At 57.0% G+C, this 16,511-nt stretch overlaps 1 protein-coding gene across 3 annotated transcripts in view; it reads left to right on the top strand.

Moving 5' to 3' along the window:
* Positions 1–16,511, top strand: part of PSTPIP1 (proline-serine-threonine phosphatase interacting protein 1) — a 50,916-nt gene that overhangs the window by 25,660 nt on the left and 8,745 nt on the right. For all 3 annotated transcript variants that reach the window (XM_023729845.1, XM_023729846.1, XM_023729847.1), the window contains exons 2-10: positions 804–904; positions 1,937–2,011; positions 10,728–10,762; positions 10,998–11,104; positions 12,442–12,504; positions 13,184–13,282; positions 14,309–14,354; positions 15,386–15,465; positions 16,084–16,182. In XM_023729845.1, the coding sequence (XP_023585613.1) occupies positions 804–904; positions 1,937–2,011; positions 10,728–10,762; positions 10,998–11,104; positions 12,442–12,504; positions 13,184–13,282; positions 14,309–14,354; positions 15,386–15,465; positions 16,084–16,182 (705 nt within the window). The remainder of the gene's footprint in view (positions 1–803; positions 905–1,936; positions 2,012–10,727; positions 10,763–10,997; positions 11,105–12,441; positions 12,505–13,183; positions 13,283–14,308; positions 14,355–15,385; positions 15,466–16,083; positions 16,183–16,511) is intronic.

Here is a 16,511-nt window from a genome sequence, read left to right as displayed (position 1 = left end):
AGCTCAGGGTGTGCCCCAGTCCTGACTGAAAACCCGTTGCCATTGAGTCAATTCTGAACCTTATAGGACAGAGTAGAACTTCCCCATAGGGTTTCCAAGGAGCGCTTGGTGGATTTGAACTGCAGACCTTTTGGTTAGCAGCCAAGCTCTTAACCACTACGCCACCAGGGCTCCAAGTCACCCTCAATGCCCGCCTCTCAGAGTTGGTGTGAGAAGACCACCTAAAGCTCTACTATTGTCATTACAGAGGCTGTATAGTGTCAAAGTTAAGAGCATGGACTTGAGCCAGACTGCCTGGTTCAATGCCAGGCCTGCCACTTTTGAGCTGTGTGACCCTGGCAGGGTCACCCTTCACCTCCCTGTGCCTCAGTTTCTTCACTTAGTTGAGATGATAGGGTGATTGGGAGCGTGACGTGAGCAGTGCCCAACAAGCATATTTTGGTGCTGGCTGTTGTCACGGGTTCCCAGTGGTGAGCCTTTCCATTGGCCGTCTTGTGTTTGAGTTGATGAGCTCCAATGCCAGGCGGGGTCTAACCATGCCCAGCCAGCAGGTGGGGCTCACTTGCACATGTTTCCTCCACAAACACACAAATTGTGTGCCTGTGTGAACCCAGGACCTGAGACCCAAGGGCTTGACCTTGAACAGGGGAGATGGAGGCAGATGGGGAGGCTGGGCCCCAGGGGAAGGAGAGAGGCTCTGAGAAGTCCTTACTGGGCTGCGCTCAGTCCCACCTGTGCCCCCACCGCAATCCCTGCACTGCCCAGCCCGTGGCACTCACGTGTCCCTCTGTCTTGTGTTGCAGTGCAGGGACTTCATGGCCCATGTGGGCTACGAGGTGCTGCTGCAGCGGCTGCTGGATGGTAGGAAGATGTGCAAAGACGTGGAGGACCTGCTGCGGCAGAGGTGAGCCGCGAGCACAGGGTGCTCCAGTTGGGGGGACATTTTACTGCTGGTATATAGAAACCCAACTGGTTTCTGCGTGCTGACCTCGTTCCTCCACCTTTGCTGAATTCATTTACTAGCTCTAGTGGCTTTCTTGTGGATTCTTTGGGGTTTTCTATATAGAGGATCATGTTATCTGCAAATAGAGATAGTTTTACTTCTTCCTTTCCATTTTAGATGTCTTTTATTTCTTTTTCTAACTGCTGTGGCTATAACTTCCAGTCCAATGCTGAACAGCAGTGGTGAGAACAGGTACCCTTGTCTTAGTCCCGGTCTTCTGGGGGAAGCTCTGTCTTTCTCCTTTGAGGATGATGTTGGCTGTGGATTTTTTACAAAAGCCGTTTAGCGTGTTTAGGAGTTGGCCTTCTATTCCTAGTTTTCTGAGTGTTTCTATCATGGAAAAGAAAACAAAACCAGTTGCCGTTGAGTTGACTTTGACTCATGGTGACCTCATGTGTATCAGAGTAGGACTGTCCTCCATAGGGTTTTCAGTGGCTAATTTTCAGAAGTAAATCACCAGGCCTTTCTTCTGAGGTGTTTCTGGGCAGACTTGAACCTGTAGCTTTTCAGTTAACTGTTTGCACCACCCAGGGACTCCTTGATCATGAAAGTGTGTTGGGTTTTGTTAAATGCCTCCACCAACCCCTCACGAAGTGGCCATGTTGCCTCCCCCACTCCAGCCAAGCTGCTGTCAATGCACCCTGGCTCTAAAAATTTAGGGGTCCCACTCCTTTTTTCTCCAGACCTGGACCTCCCAAAGATTTTTGGGACTCTAAGTGGACAAATAATTTGATGTCCCTTCAAATGTCCCTGTATTTGGCCAGCATTTATTTAGAGGCAGGGCTGGGGCTCACCGTTTGCAAGGTTCAGCCTGCGGGGCAATGCCTGCTCCTGAAGGCCCAGTGGTTGAAAGCTCAGGTTCTACTGCAGAGGCTTTAGGGCCCCGCAGCTGGCAGAACTGGGAGAGTCAGCGTCCACACTTGGTTCTTGCAGGGCCCAAGCGGAGGAGCGATACGGCAAGGAGCTGGTGCAGATCGCCCGGAAGGCAGGCGGCCAGACGGAGATCAAGTAAGAAGTCCCCCAGCCCTGGGGCTCAGTCCTCTCTTTTGCCAGGCACCTTCTGGGCCCTTTGGAGGGTTTAAGGCTTCCTGGCTTGGGGTGGGCTGGGGGTTAGGGGAGCAGGGGGGGTCTCCGGGCTCCAATGCCAGATGCTGTGCCCCCGCCGAGCCAGCAGGCGGGACTCACTTATGCTCGTGGGCCTGGGGCATCAGGACCCTCCTTGGTGCCTGAAGGACAATTCTCTTGGGCATTGGGCATTCTGGGTGAGGGTCTCCAAGAGACCAGGCTATGTGTGGAAGAAAATTCAGGGGTCTGAGTGCCGGAAATGGACAGGGAGTTGGTGGGCAGGAGGCCATTAGCCCACAGGAGCCTCCAGCCATGGCAGCCTGGGTGGCCTTAGGCAATTCTCTGAGAGTCGTGAGGGGGCTGGCGACAGGGTCTGGCACTGGGCTGCCCAGAGCCCCCCTCCAGCACTGGCTCAGCCTGGGCTTCAAGGAGAGGAGATGTGGCCAGAGACAGAGACACCGGGAGGGGACACACCTGGGTCCAAGTCCCAGCTCCTCACCTCCCTGCTGTGTGACCTTGGGCTGGTCACTAAAACTCTCTGTGCCTCCATTTCCTCATCAGTGAGAGGAATTGATCCTCAAAGGATTAGGTAAGTCCTCGCTCAGATCAGGCCTGGCTCTGCATAGTTGTTATTATGGAGCAGCTGGGGTTCTCCATCTGTGGAGGTCTGGGTCTCTGTGTGCAATGGCTGGGCCAGAGAGATGGGGAGAGGGTGATGGATTTCAGGACAGCTGAAGGAAGAACTTTCTAGCCGTGGAGTGGAGGAGCTGCCTTGGGAGGGCATGGACTCTCCCCGCTGGGTGAGGATCTAGCCAGGCGGAGGGTCAGACAGGGTGCTGGACCCTGAGTCCCCAAAGGGCTCTGAAGAGCATTCTCCTCCTACCTGGGGACCCCTAGACTGACCCCAACCTGCAGCTGCCGTAGCACCTACTCCCCTGGAGGGTAAGCCTGTGACATGCCTCCCTCTGCCCATGGGAGATGACCCCAAGCTCTCAGCTCTGAAGCCCAAACCGGGTGCCTCATTTGGGGAATGTACAGCACTCTCTAGCCCTTCCGAAGACTCTGTCTGGATCCAGTTTCCCATGGGGAGCCAGAGAAAACACAAGAAGGACTAGAGGCGGTGGTATGAGCCAGGGGAGATTAATGCCTAATGCCCAAAGGATCTGCGTGTTGGCTCACGGTGTGCACACGGCCCTAGGAGGGAGGGGCCTGAGCTCAAATCCCTGCTCAGTCTTTGTGAGCTATGCAACTGTGGGCAAGTCGCTTAACCTTTCTGAGTCTGTTTCTCATTTGCCCACTTGGTGGGCTGTTGTGCAGATAAACAAGAGGGCATTGCTGAGGGCTAGATCCAGATTGGGCACGGAGGAGGGCTCAAGACATGTTTAAGGAAAGTCTGCGGGGACCTGCCTTTGTCTTCCCTGGGGAACTGGTGCCTGGGGCTCTCTGCTGAAACTGACCGGAGACACCCAGGCAGGGAAGGTGCTGGCTGTGCAGGGTGGGAGAGCATAACTGAGGAGCCTCCACGGGCCTCCTGGCCTCCCAGGCCAGCCAGGAAATGAGACTGTTCTCAGGAAGAGAAGGGACCTCAGGGGAGAAGGATTCAGACACCAGGAGAGTGAGAACCAGTGCCGCAGGCCGGACTCTGAGGCCGGACTCAGGGGGCTGTGAGTCACAGGAAACCAAAATACGGAAGGAGAAACCACCAACAGAGAGAACAAAATGAGGCGGGGGAGCCAAGTGGGCCGTGCGAGGGTGGGGAGGTATGCAGTATCTTGTCCCATTTGTAGGAATATGAAGTGGCCAGGGTGAGACACAGGCGGCCCCAATTTCCGGCATGGTTATGGGAGGCTGAGTGGAACAGCTTCTGCCCTGACTTATACACTGTGTGACCTTGGGGTGGTCACTCCCCCTCTCGGAGTCCTGGGCCCTCAGCTCTGAAACAGGGCAGTCAAAATGCTGAGCAGAGAGTGCCAAACACACCAGGAATGTTTAGTAAACACCAGGGTCTTTATGGTCCACAGGCCTCCAGCCTCCATCCCACCTTATGTCAGGTAAATTGGGGTCACCTTGGCTTGGGCTTGAGAAACCTGACTGGGCAGCCTCGGCTGTTTCCTTTTGGGCCCAAACCCTCACTGGCCCAGAGCCAAGGGCCCTCAGAACAAACTGTATGTGAAGCTGGAGGCTGGAAGTCCCTGGAGGGGGCGGCCTTAATCCAAAGTGGGTGCTGTAGTGGTGGAAGCCCAGCCTGGGGTAGGGAGCAGAGCCAGGCTCTGTCTTTCTGCCTACTGAGGGGGGACTACAGCCTGGGCTGGGAATGCCAGGTCCCACCGCTCAGCCAAACCTGAAGCGGGAAAGGCAGAACAAACCCGTAGTGGGCCCAAGTCCACGGCTCCTGCTGCCCCTGCAGCCCAGCCACAACCGTTCCCAGAGCAGGCAGGGAGTGGTGCGTTGGTGCGTGCCTGGGGGCTCACCGTCAGGCTGGGGTGGCCAGAGGAGCAGGGCAGTGGGCTGGGGAGAGCACCTCCTGGGAGGGAGGGAGGGAGGGAGGGAGGGAGACCAGGTGGAGAGGAAGGGGAGGGAGTTCCTGCCAGAGCCACCTGTGTGGACAAAGGCTTAGAGGTGGGAAAGTGCAGGGTACATCCAGAGCCAGTGATCAGCAAGAGTAGGAGTTGAACCCATCCCAGATCACTTGCTGCCTCCTGTAGGGTTGTGCTCCACACAGCTCCCGGCTTAGGTCACTGCACACAGTAGGTGCTCAATAAGCGTTGCTATTGACCCACATGGCATATACTAGGGCCTGGTGAGGCCATTCAGTCATTTGCTCATTCCATTTGCATTCTCTGTGTGCCAAGCATCTATCATCCATCCATTTAGTCACTAAGCATTTGTTAAGCACCTAATGTGTGCCATGCCCTAGGCTGAGTGAGGGCTAAGTCGAGAATTTAAAGAAAATAAAACTTCATTCTCCTCCCCAGTTCTTTGCATCAGAACTTCCTTTCAGGGCTCTTATGACCCACCTCCTCCAGGAAGCCCTCCTGAATAACCCCATCTTGCCTCACTCTTAGGGTCTTAGACAAGGTCCCCCCATCCCCACATCAACCTGGAGGGCTCTTTGAGGGAGGTGTGAGTGACAGCCATGACAACATGAGTCGCTTCCTTATGTCCAACACTCATGGGGTGTGTGTCTTGGGGTTGGCCTTCCCAGGAAAGGTGGCCTGCAGGGCTCTTCCCTGGGTGGAGGGACACCTCCGGCCTCCCCTTGGCCCGCAGCTGACCCTAGTTCTTGTGGGATGCTCATTCTCAGCCCCTGGAGGGTGGCAAGGGGTTGGGAGGTGGAAAGGCTGGGGACGGGTAGGGAGATGAGGAGGACAAAAGTTAAGTGACCCCAGAAATAGTCCAGTGAGCACCTGAGAGATGCAGCGTTTCTGTGTCATCCCCAGACTTTAAACCACCCAGGAGCCTTGCACAGGCCACATAAATTAAAAGGAAATGATTCTCATCTTCAAATGATTTTTGGCATTCCCCTCCTTCACACACTGGCTTAGCAAACATCCACTGGGCAATGGGTAAGTAGGATGCACAAGTAAGACCTGGTCCCCAAACTGCAGGGATCCCACAAGAGCTTTCAAGGCATTTTACAGACAGTGGAAGGTGTGTGCAGGGGGTTTATCACCACGGCTTAAAGCACACACCTAGCGCTGCAGGAAGTTCGCTCGACTCCACTCTCCTGCCTCCGGGCCTTTGCTCCAGCTGTTGCCGCTAGGACTGCCCTTGCTTGTTTCTCCCCTGTTCAATCCTGTCTGTCCTTGGAGGTCTGGCTGAAATGCCAGCTTCCCCTCCTCCCCCAGTCAGATGTGCTCCTTCTCCCTTTCCCAGTCCCCATCTTGTTCATCCAGCCCCCAGCTGGGTGCTGAGAGTGCCTGCATGCTCCCAGGAGCCTGCACAGGGCAGGGGGTGAGGAAATGGGAATTGTGGTGGGCAGGGCTGGGGCCAGCTTCCTGTGAGCCCCTCTGCAGTTTCCAAGGAGCAAGGACAACAGCCCAAGAGGCGCAGGTTTGAAAGCCCTCGGCCTGCCCGTCCTCACTTATTACAAGCCTAAAGTGCTGTAATTTTCCTGTCGGAAGAGATTATTTTTTCACGGTCTCTCCTCTTCTGAGCTCAGAGACAATGAAAACATCACTGAGGATGTTGGAGGGACAGATGGGCAGGCTTCATTCCTGTCAGGTGTCCTCTGATGCCAGCTCAACTCTCACCTGGGAGGTAGGCCCATCCTGGCTGGCAGGAGGGCAGGGGATAGGGATGCCAAAGCAGGATTGGAGGGGGCACATGCCATGTGGTGGGGAGAGTAAGGGGGAGATACTTCTACTGGAATTATAGACTGCATTTGAATTTCAGGCTGAGCTTCCTGACAGCCAAGTCAAAAAGGGCAATGGGATGAGTTTCCCAGGGGGGCATTGGTGACTGACAACAGGAGATAGACGACTGCATAGGGGGCCTTGTCCTGGGCATGCAATGGAGACAGAATAGAGGAGAGCTCGGGGAGCTCTTCGTAGGTTTCCCTGAGGGACAAGTTGGAAGAACCCAGAAGTGACAGAAAGCTAACAGAGACAATCTTTTCTGGATCTCATGGGGCAGAGAGCGACTTCAGATACACCCCAAATCCTCCATGAGATCAGACCTTAACGTCATTCACTTGGTGAGAGTCTGCCCCCCCATGGTGGGCTGCCTCTGGTCCTGGGCAAAGTGGGGGTCCTGCCCCAGCCACAGAGCTGACGCTGCCTTCTTGGAAGTGTGGGGTCTAGAAAGAGAGGGAGGTGTCCTGGGCCCTGCTGTATGAGCCACACTTCACTGGCCTGCAGGTGTCAGTGCTGGGGCCAGGTAGGGCCAGGGCAGCAAAGTCTGCAGCCCAAGAGGAGCAGACAGGGACCTAGAGTAGTCAGAGACTATGATCTCTGCCCGGCTGTCCCAGGCAGAGGGAGCAGGTGCAACCCCTAAGGCCTAGCCGGGCTCGTGTGCGCAAACAGGAGCTGGAGGTGAGTATGAACTTTGCCAGAGTCTGGACTGTCTCTAGGGAGGGGGCAGAGGCTGAACGTCCACCTGGCCCTGCTGCTGCTTCGGTAGGGGCTCCTAGCATCCAGTGGAGGCAGAAGGAAGGCCCAGCTGCTTCTAGAGACGGATTCCTTATAGCCACCCTGGGCCCAGGAGGAGGGCCTGAGAGATGGGCCAAGAAGGTGGGGCACAGCAGAGATGGGATGAGAAAAGCCTCAGTATTTACTGAGTGTTGAGTTTGTAGCTAGGGACTATGAGTCCGGGAACAAACGGGAGATGAACCAGGCATCAGGGCTACCTCAAGGACTCACAGTCCAGTGGGGTGAAATTGGATGCAAGGTGACAACAGGGACAAGCTCTCAGAAGGGAAAGAAAAAGATGCCAGGCAAGGGAGAATTAGCACATGCAAAGGCCCTGAGGTGAGAAGGCGAATGATAGGAGCCAGGCGACTGGAAGGCAGAGAGGGTTGCTAATGGGTGGGAAGTGAGGCTGGAGGGGTGGAGGTGAGGGGGGCAAGGACTAGGGCGTGGTGGCGTGAGAGTGGACAGGTATGAGATGTAGGAGATAAAATAGAAAGTGGTGGTACGGGGAGGGAGAGGACGATGCCAAGAACAACTCCTGGGTTTCTGGTGTGAGCAGCCAGGTGAACAGTGGGGCCTTCACTGGGCAGGGAGCCCTACAGGAGGAGCAGGTTTGTGGGGCAGGCGCTGAGTCCAGTTTGGGACATGCTGAGGTGTCTGAGATGTGAGCTCCAAAAGGAGGTGAAGTCCAGGTGATGGGTGTGCAGGTTCCAAGCTCCGGGAGGGGTCCGGGTGGGGTGTGGCCATGAAGGAGTTGGGGGCTGGTGGGAGGTAGGAGCCTTGGTGTGGATGAGGGCAGGGTGGGGTGAGGAAAGGCCTTGCTGAGCCTGGAGGAGCTCTAATCATGAATGGGGAGGCTGAACCAAGAGATGAGCATGTCGGGAAGGACAGGATTGATGTACTTGCTGGCAAGAAGTACATTCTGTCAGAGAAGAGTCCACCCAAGGGAAAGTGGGGGTCTCCATGGCAGTTACCCCTACTCTGGTAGGAAGCAGAGGGCTGGCCTCACCTGGGTCTCACCCTCCTCCATCTCTTACCAGCCATGTGGCCAGGGGACAGTTTCTTCACCTCTCTGACCCTAGTGTATCTCCCCGTAAAATGGAGATAGTTAAGGTACACCCTCCCCCTTGCACAGTTGGGAAGATTAAATAATTTTGGCCAGTGGCATCAGTAGGACCTGGAGGTGTGTTGAAGCAGAATGCTGGGCCCAGAGTTCTGCTTCATGGGACCTGAGAATCTGCATTTCCAACAAGCTCCCAAGAGCCACTGGTTTAGGGTGAGGTGTCTGGCATTAAGTAGGTCCCCACAGTTCTCCCCCAGACCTGGATCGCCGTAGGTCCTGCCAGGTTGCTGCTCCTCCTAGGGTCTCAGTTTCCCTAGTTGTCCCTTGAGAGGAGAGAGGCTCCTGCGGAGACTGCCTTGCAAGGGCTGCTGCTCAGGGCTGCCTGGGGGCGGGGGGGTGGTCTCATGCGGCCACATGGACACCAGGGGGCAGGCAAGCTGCTCTGTAGAAGGAGGTGCCGGCCCAGAACCGCAGTCCGGGGGCAGCAGCAGGATGTGGCGTGGCGCCTGGAGACCTGGTGCAGCTCTGTGTGGCCCCGGGAAGCGTGGCCATCCTCTGGCCTCAGTTCCCCTATCCTCCTTGATTGACTGCGGCACCTCAGGTGTCCTGGTCGTGAGGGAGCCACTGAGTCTTTTACCTCCTAGTTTAAGGGGATACAAACGCAGGCGGAGAATTTTACCTCACTCTTGGACCCAGTCTGCATCTGCCACACGCCCATTTCTTTGTGCGTTTGTAGACTGGGTGCCCATGGGCCCACACTGGGGGAGCCACAGGCATGGACATCCATCACACGTGTGCTCCTGAACATGAGTATGCTCCTTATGCCCACAGGCTGCGGTGAGGGGTGGGAAGGAAGGCCAACCTACCTCACAGGGGGGCCCCTACCTGAAGTCAGGTCCTATTGGGGCTTCCCGATAAGAAGGGAGAATTTGGTTAAGTCCTTAGGGGGGCAGGTTGGGGTGACAGCTCAGGTCAGGTTGCAGGGGACTGTGGGACCCCCAGGACCTGTCCGGGTGGGCAGAAGTGGGCTCAGGGGATGGTTCTACAATAGTGACAACCTTTGTAAAGCACCTACTTTTTTAACAGGTCCTGATGGAGATTCTTCATACATATAAACTCACTTACTCCTCACAACCATGCTGTTCATGCTAGCATTATCCCTGGTTTACAGAAGGGGACACTGAGACACAGAGAGTTTAGGTAACTTGCCCAAGGTCACACACTGAGTGAGAGGCAGAGCCTGGATTGAGCCCATGCCGTCTGGTTCCAGGTCTGCTTCTAATGCATCGGGGGGTCTAGAGCAGGAATAAGCCCCTGCCCAGGTCCTGCTTGTTTCCTAGACTGGGCTTTTATGTCCCCTCCTCTCCCGAGGATGGGGAGCTCAGGCCTCTGAGTGGCCCCTGCCCCTGAGAGCCAACGGGCTAGGGAGAGGCACTCTCCACCATTGGTCCTGTTTCTGTCCCAGGACCCCTCTGCCCTGCACCCGCATCAGCCTGCACCTTTAGCTCAGGCTTCATGTCTGCCATGGCTCTGTGGGAGAGGCCCCTCAGCAGGGTTCCCAGAAGAAATACAAAATGCTCAGTTAAATCTGAATTTCAGAAAAAAAAAAAAAAGTGCTTCTTTAGGGTATGTCCCGAATGTTATTAGGGCATACGCTCTTCCTCCTCCACCAGGCCTGGTGCAGCCTCTTCCCTTCCGGCGGCTCTCACTGGTGCCCCCTCGGAAACCCCCTCTGGAGATGACAGTGCCCACATCTCTGCTCCTGACCGGCTCACCCTGCTGCCTCCTGACCCCAACCTCAGTGCGCCCTAAAGTAAACTCCCTCATTTCCCCTCCTGTCCCTCAAACCTACTTCCCTCCTGGTGCCCCACTCAGCCCCCCAAGATAGAGATGGGGAGGAGCCTCTGGCCATCCTCACCTGTGCATCCTGTCTGTCCCATCCAATTAGCCAGCCCGCTAAAGCCCCTCACATCTCTCCCCTCCTTGTGATCCTGCCTGCTCGGGTCCCTCCCAACCAACCTCCAAAATGGCCTCTATGCCACCTGCTGAAAGCCAGCTCTGAACACTGCCTTCCCCTGCTCCACGCTGGTCCTGAGGACCCTGGGACCCTGAAGAGGGGGAGAGGCTGTGCGTGGGGGAGAGGGGTCTCAGGAAGGAGGGAGGGTCCGGAAGACAGTCTCACCTTCTCTAAGAATGCAGCCAGGAGCACACTGAGGTGGGGGCTTTGCAGACTCCCTCTTCTCCCACTGGGGGAGCTGTGGTTGTTTTATAATTTCCAAAGAGAGGGCTCTGCCTTCCAGAAACCCCGTTTGGAGCACATGGATGGTCACTGTCTGGCTAGGGTACCCTTTGGTCTGGAGCAGGGAGTGTGAGCCGCTGAGGGCCTTCCTCCAAAGTCAGTCCCTGAGACCAGTGGACTCCAGGTCTGCACCGCACTCGCCTCTGACTCGGCCTTTCTGTTTTGCAGCTCCCTGAGGGCCTCCTTTGACTCCCTGAAACAGCGTAAGTCCCGACTGCCCCCACCCCAGGTCACAGGGGACAGGCCTCCGGGGAACCCCACCTCCCCCGTAGAGAGAGATGGTGACGGGTGAGCTGGGGCTGCAGCTCAGCTTTGCGCCAGGAGAATTTGGGATGGTGGACAGAAGACGAGGTTCCAGGGGCTGGAGGGGTCCAGGCAAGGGCAAGTGTGTGGGTGGCAGAGGCCCGTCAGGTCTGACGTCTCCATATTCTGCCCCAGAAATAGAGCATGTGGGCACCTCGCACATCCAACTGGCCCTGGCCCTGCGTGAGGAGCTGCGGAGCCTCGAGGAGTTCCGTGAACGGCAGAAGGAGCAGAGGAAGAAGGGGGGGGGGGGGTGCTGGTGAGGGGAGGGCATCTCCCCATCACAGGGCCCCAAGTGCGAGGTTGCTGTCATCACCCAAGGGGATGATGGGCCCTCCTGACAGACCCTATACGGGGCAGCTGGGATGAGCCTGGGTGTTCTGGCCAAACCCATCCCCTCCGTGCCTCAGTTTCCCTTTTGCAAGATGGGACACATATGCCCATGTCCCAAGCTTTGGGGGCCCAGCCCAGAACCAGGCCTCTTGAGTGTGCACAGGTGGGGCACTGGCTCCAGTTAGTGGCTCTGGTCACAGAAATTCTGTGACTCTGGACACAGAAAGTCTGTCAGGCCAACCGAGGCCTCAGGCTTTCAAGATTCTAAATTTGGATTCCACGGAAAGCAATGGGTCCCCAAAGCCGGCACCTTCTGAAGTGGGACTTGCCCACAGAGCACTTGCCGTGACAGGCCTGCTATTTTGAGCTCTCCTGTGGCAAGAAGAACGTCAATGTCCGTTGAGCTGTTGAGCGGCCAGGGCCCTGCAAGTAGAGAGCCTGTGACGTAGTGTGGTGAACCTGTGTGGTTGGCACGTGTGTGCATATACGTGCGTGTGTGCAGACAGCACGGGCACATCCGTGAGCATGTGTCCTTGTCTGGCTTTGTGTGTCTGTGCCTCTGTGACAAGGTGGCTTGCTGAGGTCCCCCACTGAGACCCCAGCACAAACTGGCTCCAGCCCCAATTCGAGGGGCGTTTCATTTCCAGTTCTCCTCATACCTTATCACCCAGTCTCTCTCCAGGCTGAGTTTCATCTTCTCTCTGGGAATAAGCCCAGGAGGCCAGGTGTGCCCATGAGTATGTTTGGTGCACGTGTGTCATCTGTGAGCAGCCTGTGGTTGTGCAAGCATGAGCATGGGAGAGTGGACTCGTGTGTACACGTGGGTGCATCTGTATAAGTGGGTGTGCATGAAGGCCTGTGTAAGTGTGAGCAGCTGGAAGTGTGGGGGCCTGTTAGTGTGCACTTCCAAGCATCGTGGGGACTTTGCATGCACACGTGGATCACCGTGTGTGTGCATCTGTTTGTGGGTACAGGGACTAGTGACGAAGGACTGTGTGTGAGTGTGTAGGTTGGATGTTTCCTGGCTAGAGACCAAGTCCTGCTTGGGGTCTGCAGGAAGAAGGGCATGGTGGGCATCACTGGGCTTCTCTTTAGCTCTGTTCTGAGCAGTTTTCGGGAGAGGGAAGGCATTCTGACCCTCAGAGCCAGGGGATGCTGTGCCTCATCCCAGGAACACTCGTCCTCTTGGCCTAGGGGAGCGTCCTGAGGCTGCGGCCCCCTGCTCAGAGCCTTGTGTCCCCTACAGTATGAGGCTGTCATGGACCGTGTCCAGAAGAGCAAGCAGTCACTCTACAAGAAGACAATGGAGGTGAGTGCGAGGGTCTGGGGCCTCTCCTCGGTTGAGGGCGGCAGTGTTCAGGGCGTGGTCCCCAGGGGCCCTGGGCTGGAATCTGGGACGGGGCTTGCCTCAGCACTCTGCCAGCCACATATACGGCGGCCTTCTCGGTGGCTGGGGCTGCACTGGGCACCAACGTCCCAAGTGGATCAGCCAGGCCCTGCCCTTGGGGGACTGATGGGCAGATTGATTGTCCCAGACAGTGGTCCACGGGTAATCCACTTTGTCAGCTGGGGACTCCGGGATGGAGGGAGGAGGGACTTCTGAGCGGTGCCCCATAGGGCACTGGGCAAGAAGGGAAAACAGTGCTCTCTGAGAGAGACCCGCACGGGCAGAGGCTCAGCAGCGTGAGGATGTACGCCACTTTCAGGGACCTGCAGCGGTTTGTTATGACCACACCGCCAAAGAGGTCGGGGCCACGGGCAGAGCACAGTCCCCAGTGGGAAGGGGCCTGGGGATGAGACTTTGCCAGCAGTGCCCACTCCTTCTCCATCTCCATTCCAGACCCCTAGATCCCTGTCCCTGGCGGGGATACCCCCACGCCACCCATAGCACCCCAACAGGGAGAAAAGAGATTGATCTCAGGAAGCCTCCCTCTGAGGAAAAGGGTAGGGCTGTGCAGCTCCCCAAGTCTCTCCCTCCACACCCCTAGTCCAAGAAGACATATGAGCAGAAGTGCCGGGACGCGGACGATGCCGAGCAGGTCTTTGAGCGCATCAGTGCCAACGGCCAACAGAAGCAGGTGGAGAAGGTGCGTGGGGCCACTGGCACCATGTGGTGTCACCCAGGGCTGGCGCAGGGTGAGGTGGCTTGGAGAGGGTGCTACACACACTCCCCGGAAAGGCCTGCTTCTGGGGCCTGCTGGCTTCTCACCTGGTTCACCACCCTGTACCCTCTCTGGGTCTCAGTCTCCCCATCTGTGGAATGGGGTGCCTAGAATCTCAGGGCATGGACAGATGAGGCCAGCTTGACCCCCTTTGCTATCTCCAGGCTGCACCCCAGGCCTCAGTCCTCAAGGCAGGTCCACTGTGGCCTAGGCCAGAGCTCACAGGGCAGAAAGCAGAAGCTACAACCACCCCAGACCACTCCCCCAATCCCACCCACTACCTCACTGAACCTCACACAAGCCTTGGAGAGGGGCTCTGTAGGCCCGTGTCACGGAGAGCACACTGAGGCCCAGAGACAGGGGGCATCTTGCCCCAGGTCTTGGAGCCAGGATGCAGCAGAGAAAGGATCCAAACCGAGGCCTGTCCAGAGCCCGAGCTCTGACCTCCAGGTGCACCAGGGACAGCCTCCCTTGGCCCAGGCTGGGTGGGGGTGTCAGAGCCACCAGGGCCCAAGAACACATGTCACCCAATGCACAAACAGAGAAGCTGAGGCCCAGGGCCTGAGGGTGAGTTGGGGCACTCAAGGCAGGGCTCAGAGCCTGGGTCCTGGCCAGAGGATTCAGCAGTGGCCATGTAGGGCCATCAGCCTGGCCCCTGGTCTACGTTTCTCCCTTAGGTCTTGACATCTAGTTTTTAATCTGTATCTTTATGGGCTGGAGGTTTCTGTTCTTATTCCTTTTTACTGGAACCAGCCTGGTGTCTTTCATGGGGTGAGGTTGGCAGAAAATGATAGAATCTGTCCACAGCTGGTTCCTGAGTGTCCCCTGGGAGGCTGGGGAGGGAGTGACAGAGTCACTTTGGAGTGGCCCCAGGGCTCCAGGGCTGGGGTGGGTGGGCCCTGGTTCCCTGGGTGGTGGCAGGGGCTCAGTGCTTCTTCTCTGTCTCCTCAGAGCCAGAACAAAGCCAAGCAGTGCAAGGACTTGGCTATGGAGGCAGGTACGTGGGCCTGCCTGCCTTCTCAGACCTGGTTTGTGGCCCGGCCAGTCCTTCCCTCTACATACTTCCTAGTCCTGGGGACACTTACACTCACACGCCCAACTATACAGAGTTACATGCATGTCACACTCATTTCCATATTTCTGCAATTAAAACACGTGTTTTCCCATTTGTGAAGACTGTTCTTGGTGCTTTACATGTTTTAACTAATCCTCGCAATGATCCTATAAGGTAGGTACAATTATTATCCCCCCACTCCTTTTTTTTAGTAGATGAGGAAATTGAGAAACAGAGGGTTAGATAACTTGCCCAAGGTGACTGCAGTTTAACTCAGGCCAGTCTGGTTTCAGAGCCCAGGACTTGGGAGACTTCCATGCCATCCGTAGGAGGCAGACCCATTCATACCTCTCCTTCACACACACATGCGCACACTCTCACAAACTTGCACACACACTCAAATTTCACATGCACAGCCTTCTCTGGGCCTCGGTCTCCTCCATCCTTCACCTGATGCCAGAACCCCCCAGCATGCCCCGTCCCCGCTAGCATACCCCTCCTCCTTTCCCCCAGGAAAGCTCTCCTTGCTCTGCCTCTCCCAGGACATGGCTACTCTCCTGGTTGGGAGCAGGTGACCCCAGAGATCTGGGGACGGGGGTCATGACCCAGCCTGTGTCCCAATGCTCCTGTTGCTCCTTCCAATGTACTGCTGCCCTCTCTGAGCCTCACTTTCCCATCTGGGAAGTGAGGAGTGGGACCCGGGGATGGTGAGAGGCCTGGACTCTGAACATGTGTCAGTGTGTCTCCATGGCAGCCCTTGGCAGCTCAGAGCAGAGTGGGGAGCTGGGTCACCCTGGGAAGAGCAGGATGAGAAGGGCAGCCCGCCACCATTCCGATGACGCACCTCCCAGGGTCAGGGCAGGTCTCTCGGGGAGGCAGGGCTCCAAGGATTTGGGAGGAGAGTTCAGAGGTGTGGAGGAGCCTGTGTTTGGGGTGTCGGGGGGGTGTCTCAACCGCTCGGTCTGTGCTTCCAGATCGGGTGTACAAGCAGAACATTGAGCTGCTGGAGAAGGTGCGGGTTGAGTGGGAGCAGGAACACCGGACCACCTGTGAGGTGAGCGAGCCAAGTGTGGAGACTGTTTCCCAGCTGCAAAATGGGGACAAGTCTACCCTCCTCTTGTGCTTCATGGAGGACACACGAGGCAGTGGTGGGGAAAGGAATCATTCATTCACTCACTCATTCACTCGTTCGTCCACTCACTAGCCAATTCATGGTGCACCCACTCCTCACCAGGCCCTGTGCTGGGTCCCTGCCCCCGTGGTGCTCACCACCTGCTTTGTGCCTGGGTCCTTTTGTCACAGACCGGCTTGGGAGTCTTCACCCCTTTTTTGCTGAAATGGAGGCTCAGACAAATCTGTAGCTTCCCTGGGCCCCTGACGATGGGCAGGGCCCGGGAGACAGGCCTCAGGACCCTGGGCCCAGTGCCCCTCTCACTACCCCCCAGGGCCTTTTCCAGGGTGTGGCGGGTCCGGAGGGAGAGGGCAGGAATCCCATAGGCAGCTCAATCTCCCTTCCCAGAAGCCTCAGGGGTTGGCACAGAGCTGGGGGTGGAGGCCCATAGGGAGGGTCTTGTCTTTAGACTTGGCTTTCAGCAAAGAGGACTGGTCAGCCCTATGTGAGCTGTGGGTGGGGCCCAGCTGTCCTCATGTCTCACTTCGCCAAACCCTTCAGGCCTTCCAGCTGCAGGAGTCTGACCGGCTGATCATCCTGCGCAACGCCCTGTGGGTGCACTGCAACCAGCTCTCCATGCAGTGCGTCAAGGACGATGAGGTGGGGGCTGGGGCGGTTGGGGAGAGGGCCACAGTGCGGTCAGGTGGTAGGCCCATCTGAGTCAGTCAGCAAGCACCTCGTCCTCTGTGGGCAGGCCATGGTACTGGGTCTCAGACCACAGGTGCTCAGCCTCTGCTCCACTGCCCCAAGGGCAGGAGCTCAGCACCACATAGGGCCACCAGCTTCTGTGCCTGGAAGACTTCTTCTTTGCCCCCTCCCCAAGTTACCTGGCTCTGTCCTCGGAGCCACAGAGCACCTGCTTGCTCTGCCAGGGAAGGGGCAGGGGGTACGTGGACCCAGCCCCTCAGAGGTTTGCAGACAGGCTGGAG

The sequence above is a fragment of the Trichechus manatus genome, unplaced genomic scaffold (genome assembly GCF_000243295.1).
Source record: "Trichechus manatus latirostris isolate Lorelei unplaced genomic scaffold, TriManLat1.0 scaffold00030, whole genome shotgun sequence".
In the NCBI taxonomy this organism is placed as follows: Eukaryota; Metazoa; Chordata; class Mammalia; order Sirenia; family Trichechidae; genus Trichechus; species Trichechus manatus.
The sequence above is the reverse complement of the archived record's forward strand: the minus strand, read 5'-3'. Positions and strand labels throughout refer to the sequence as shown.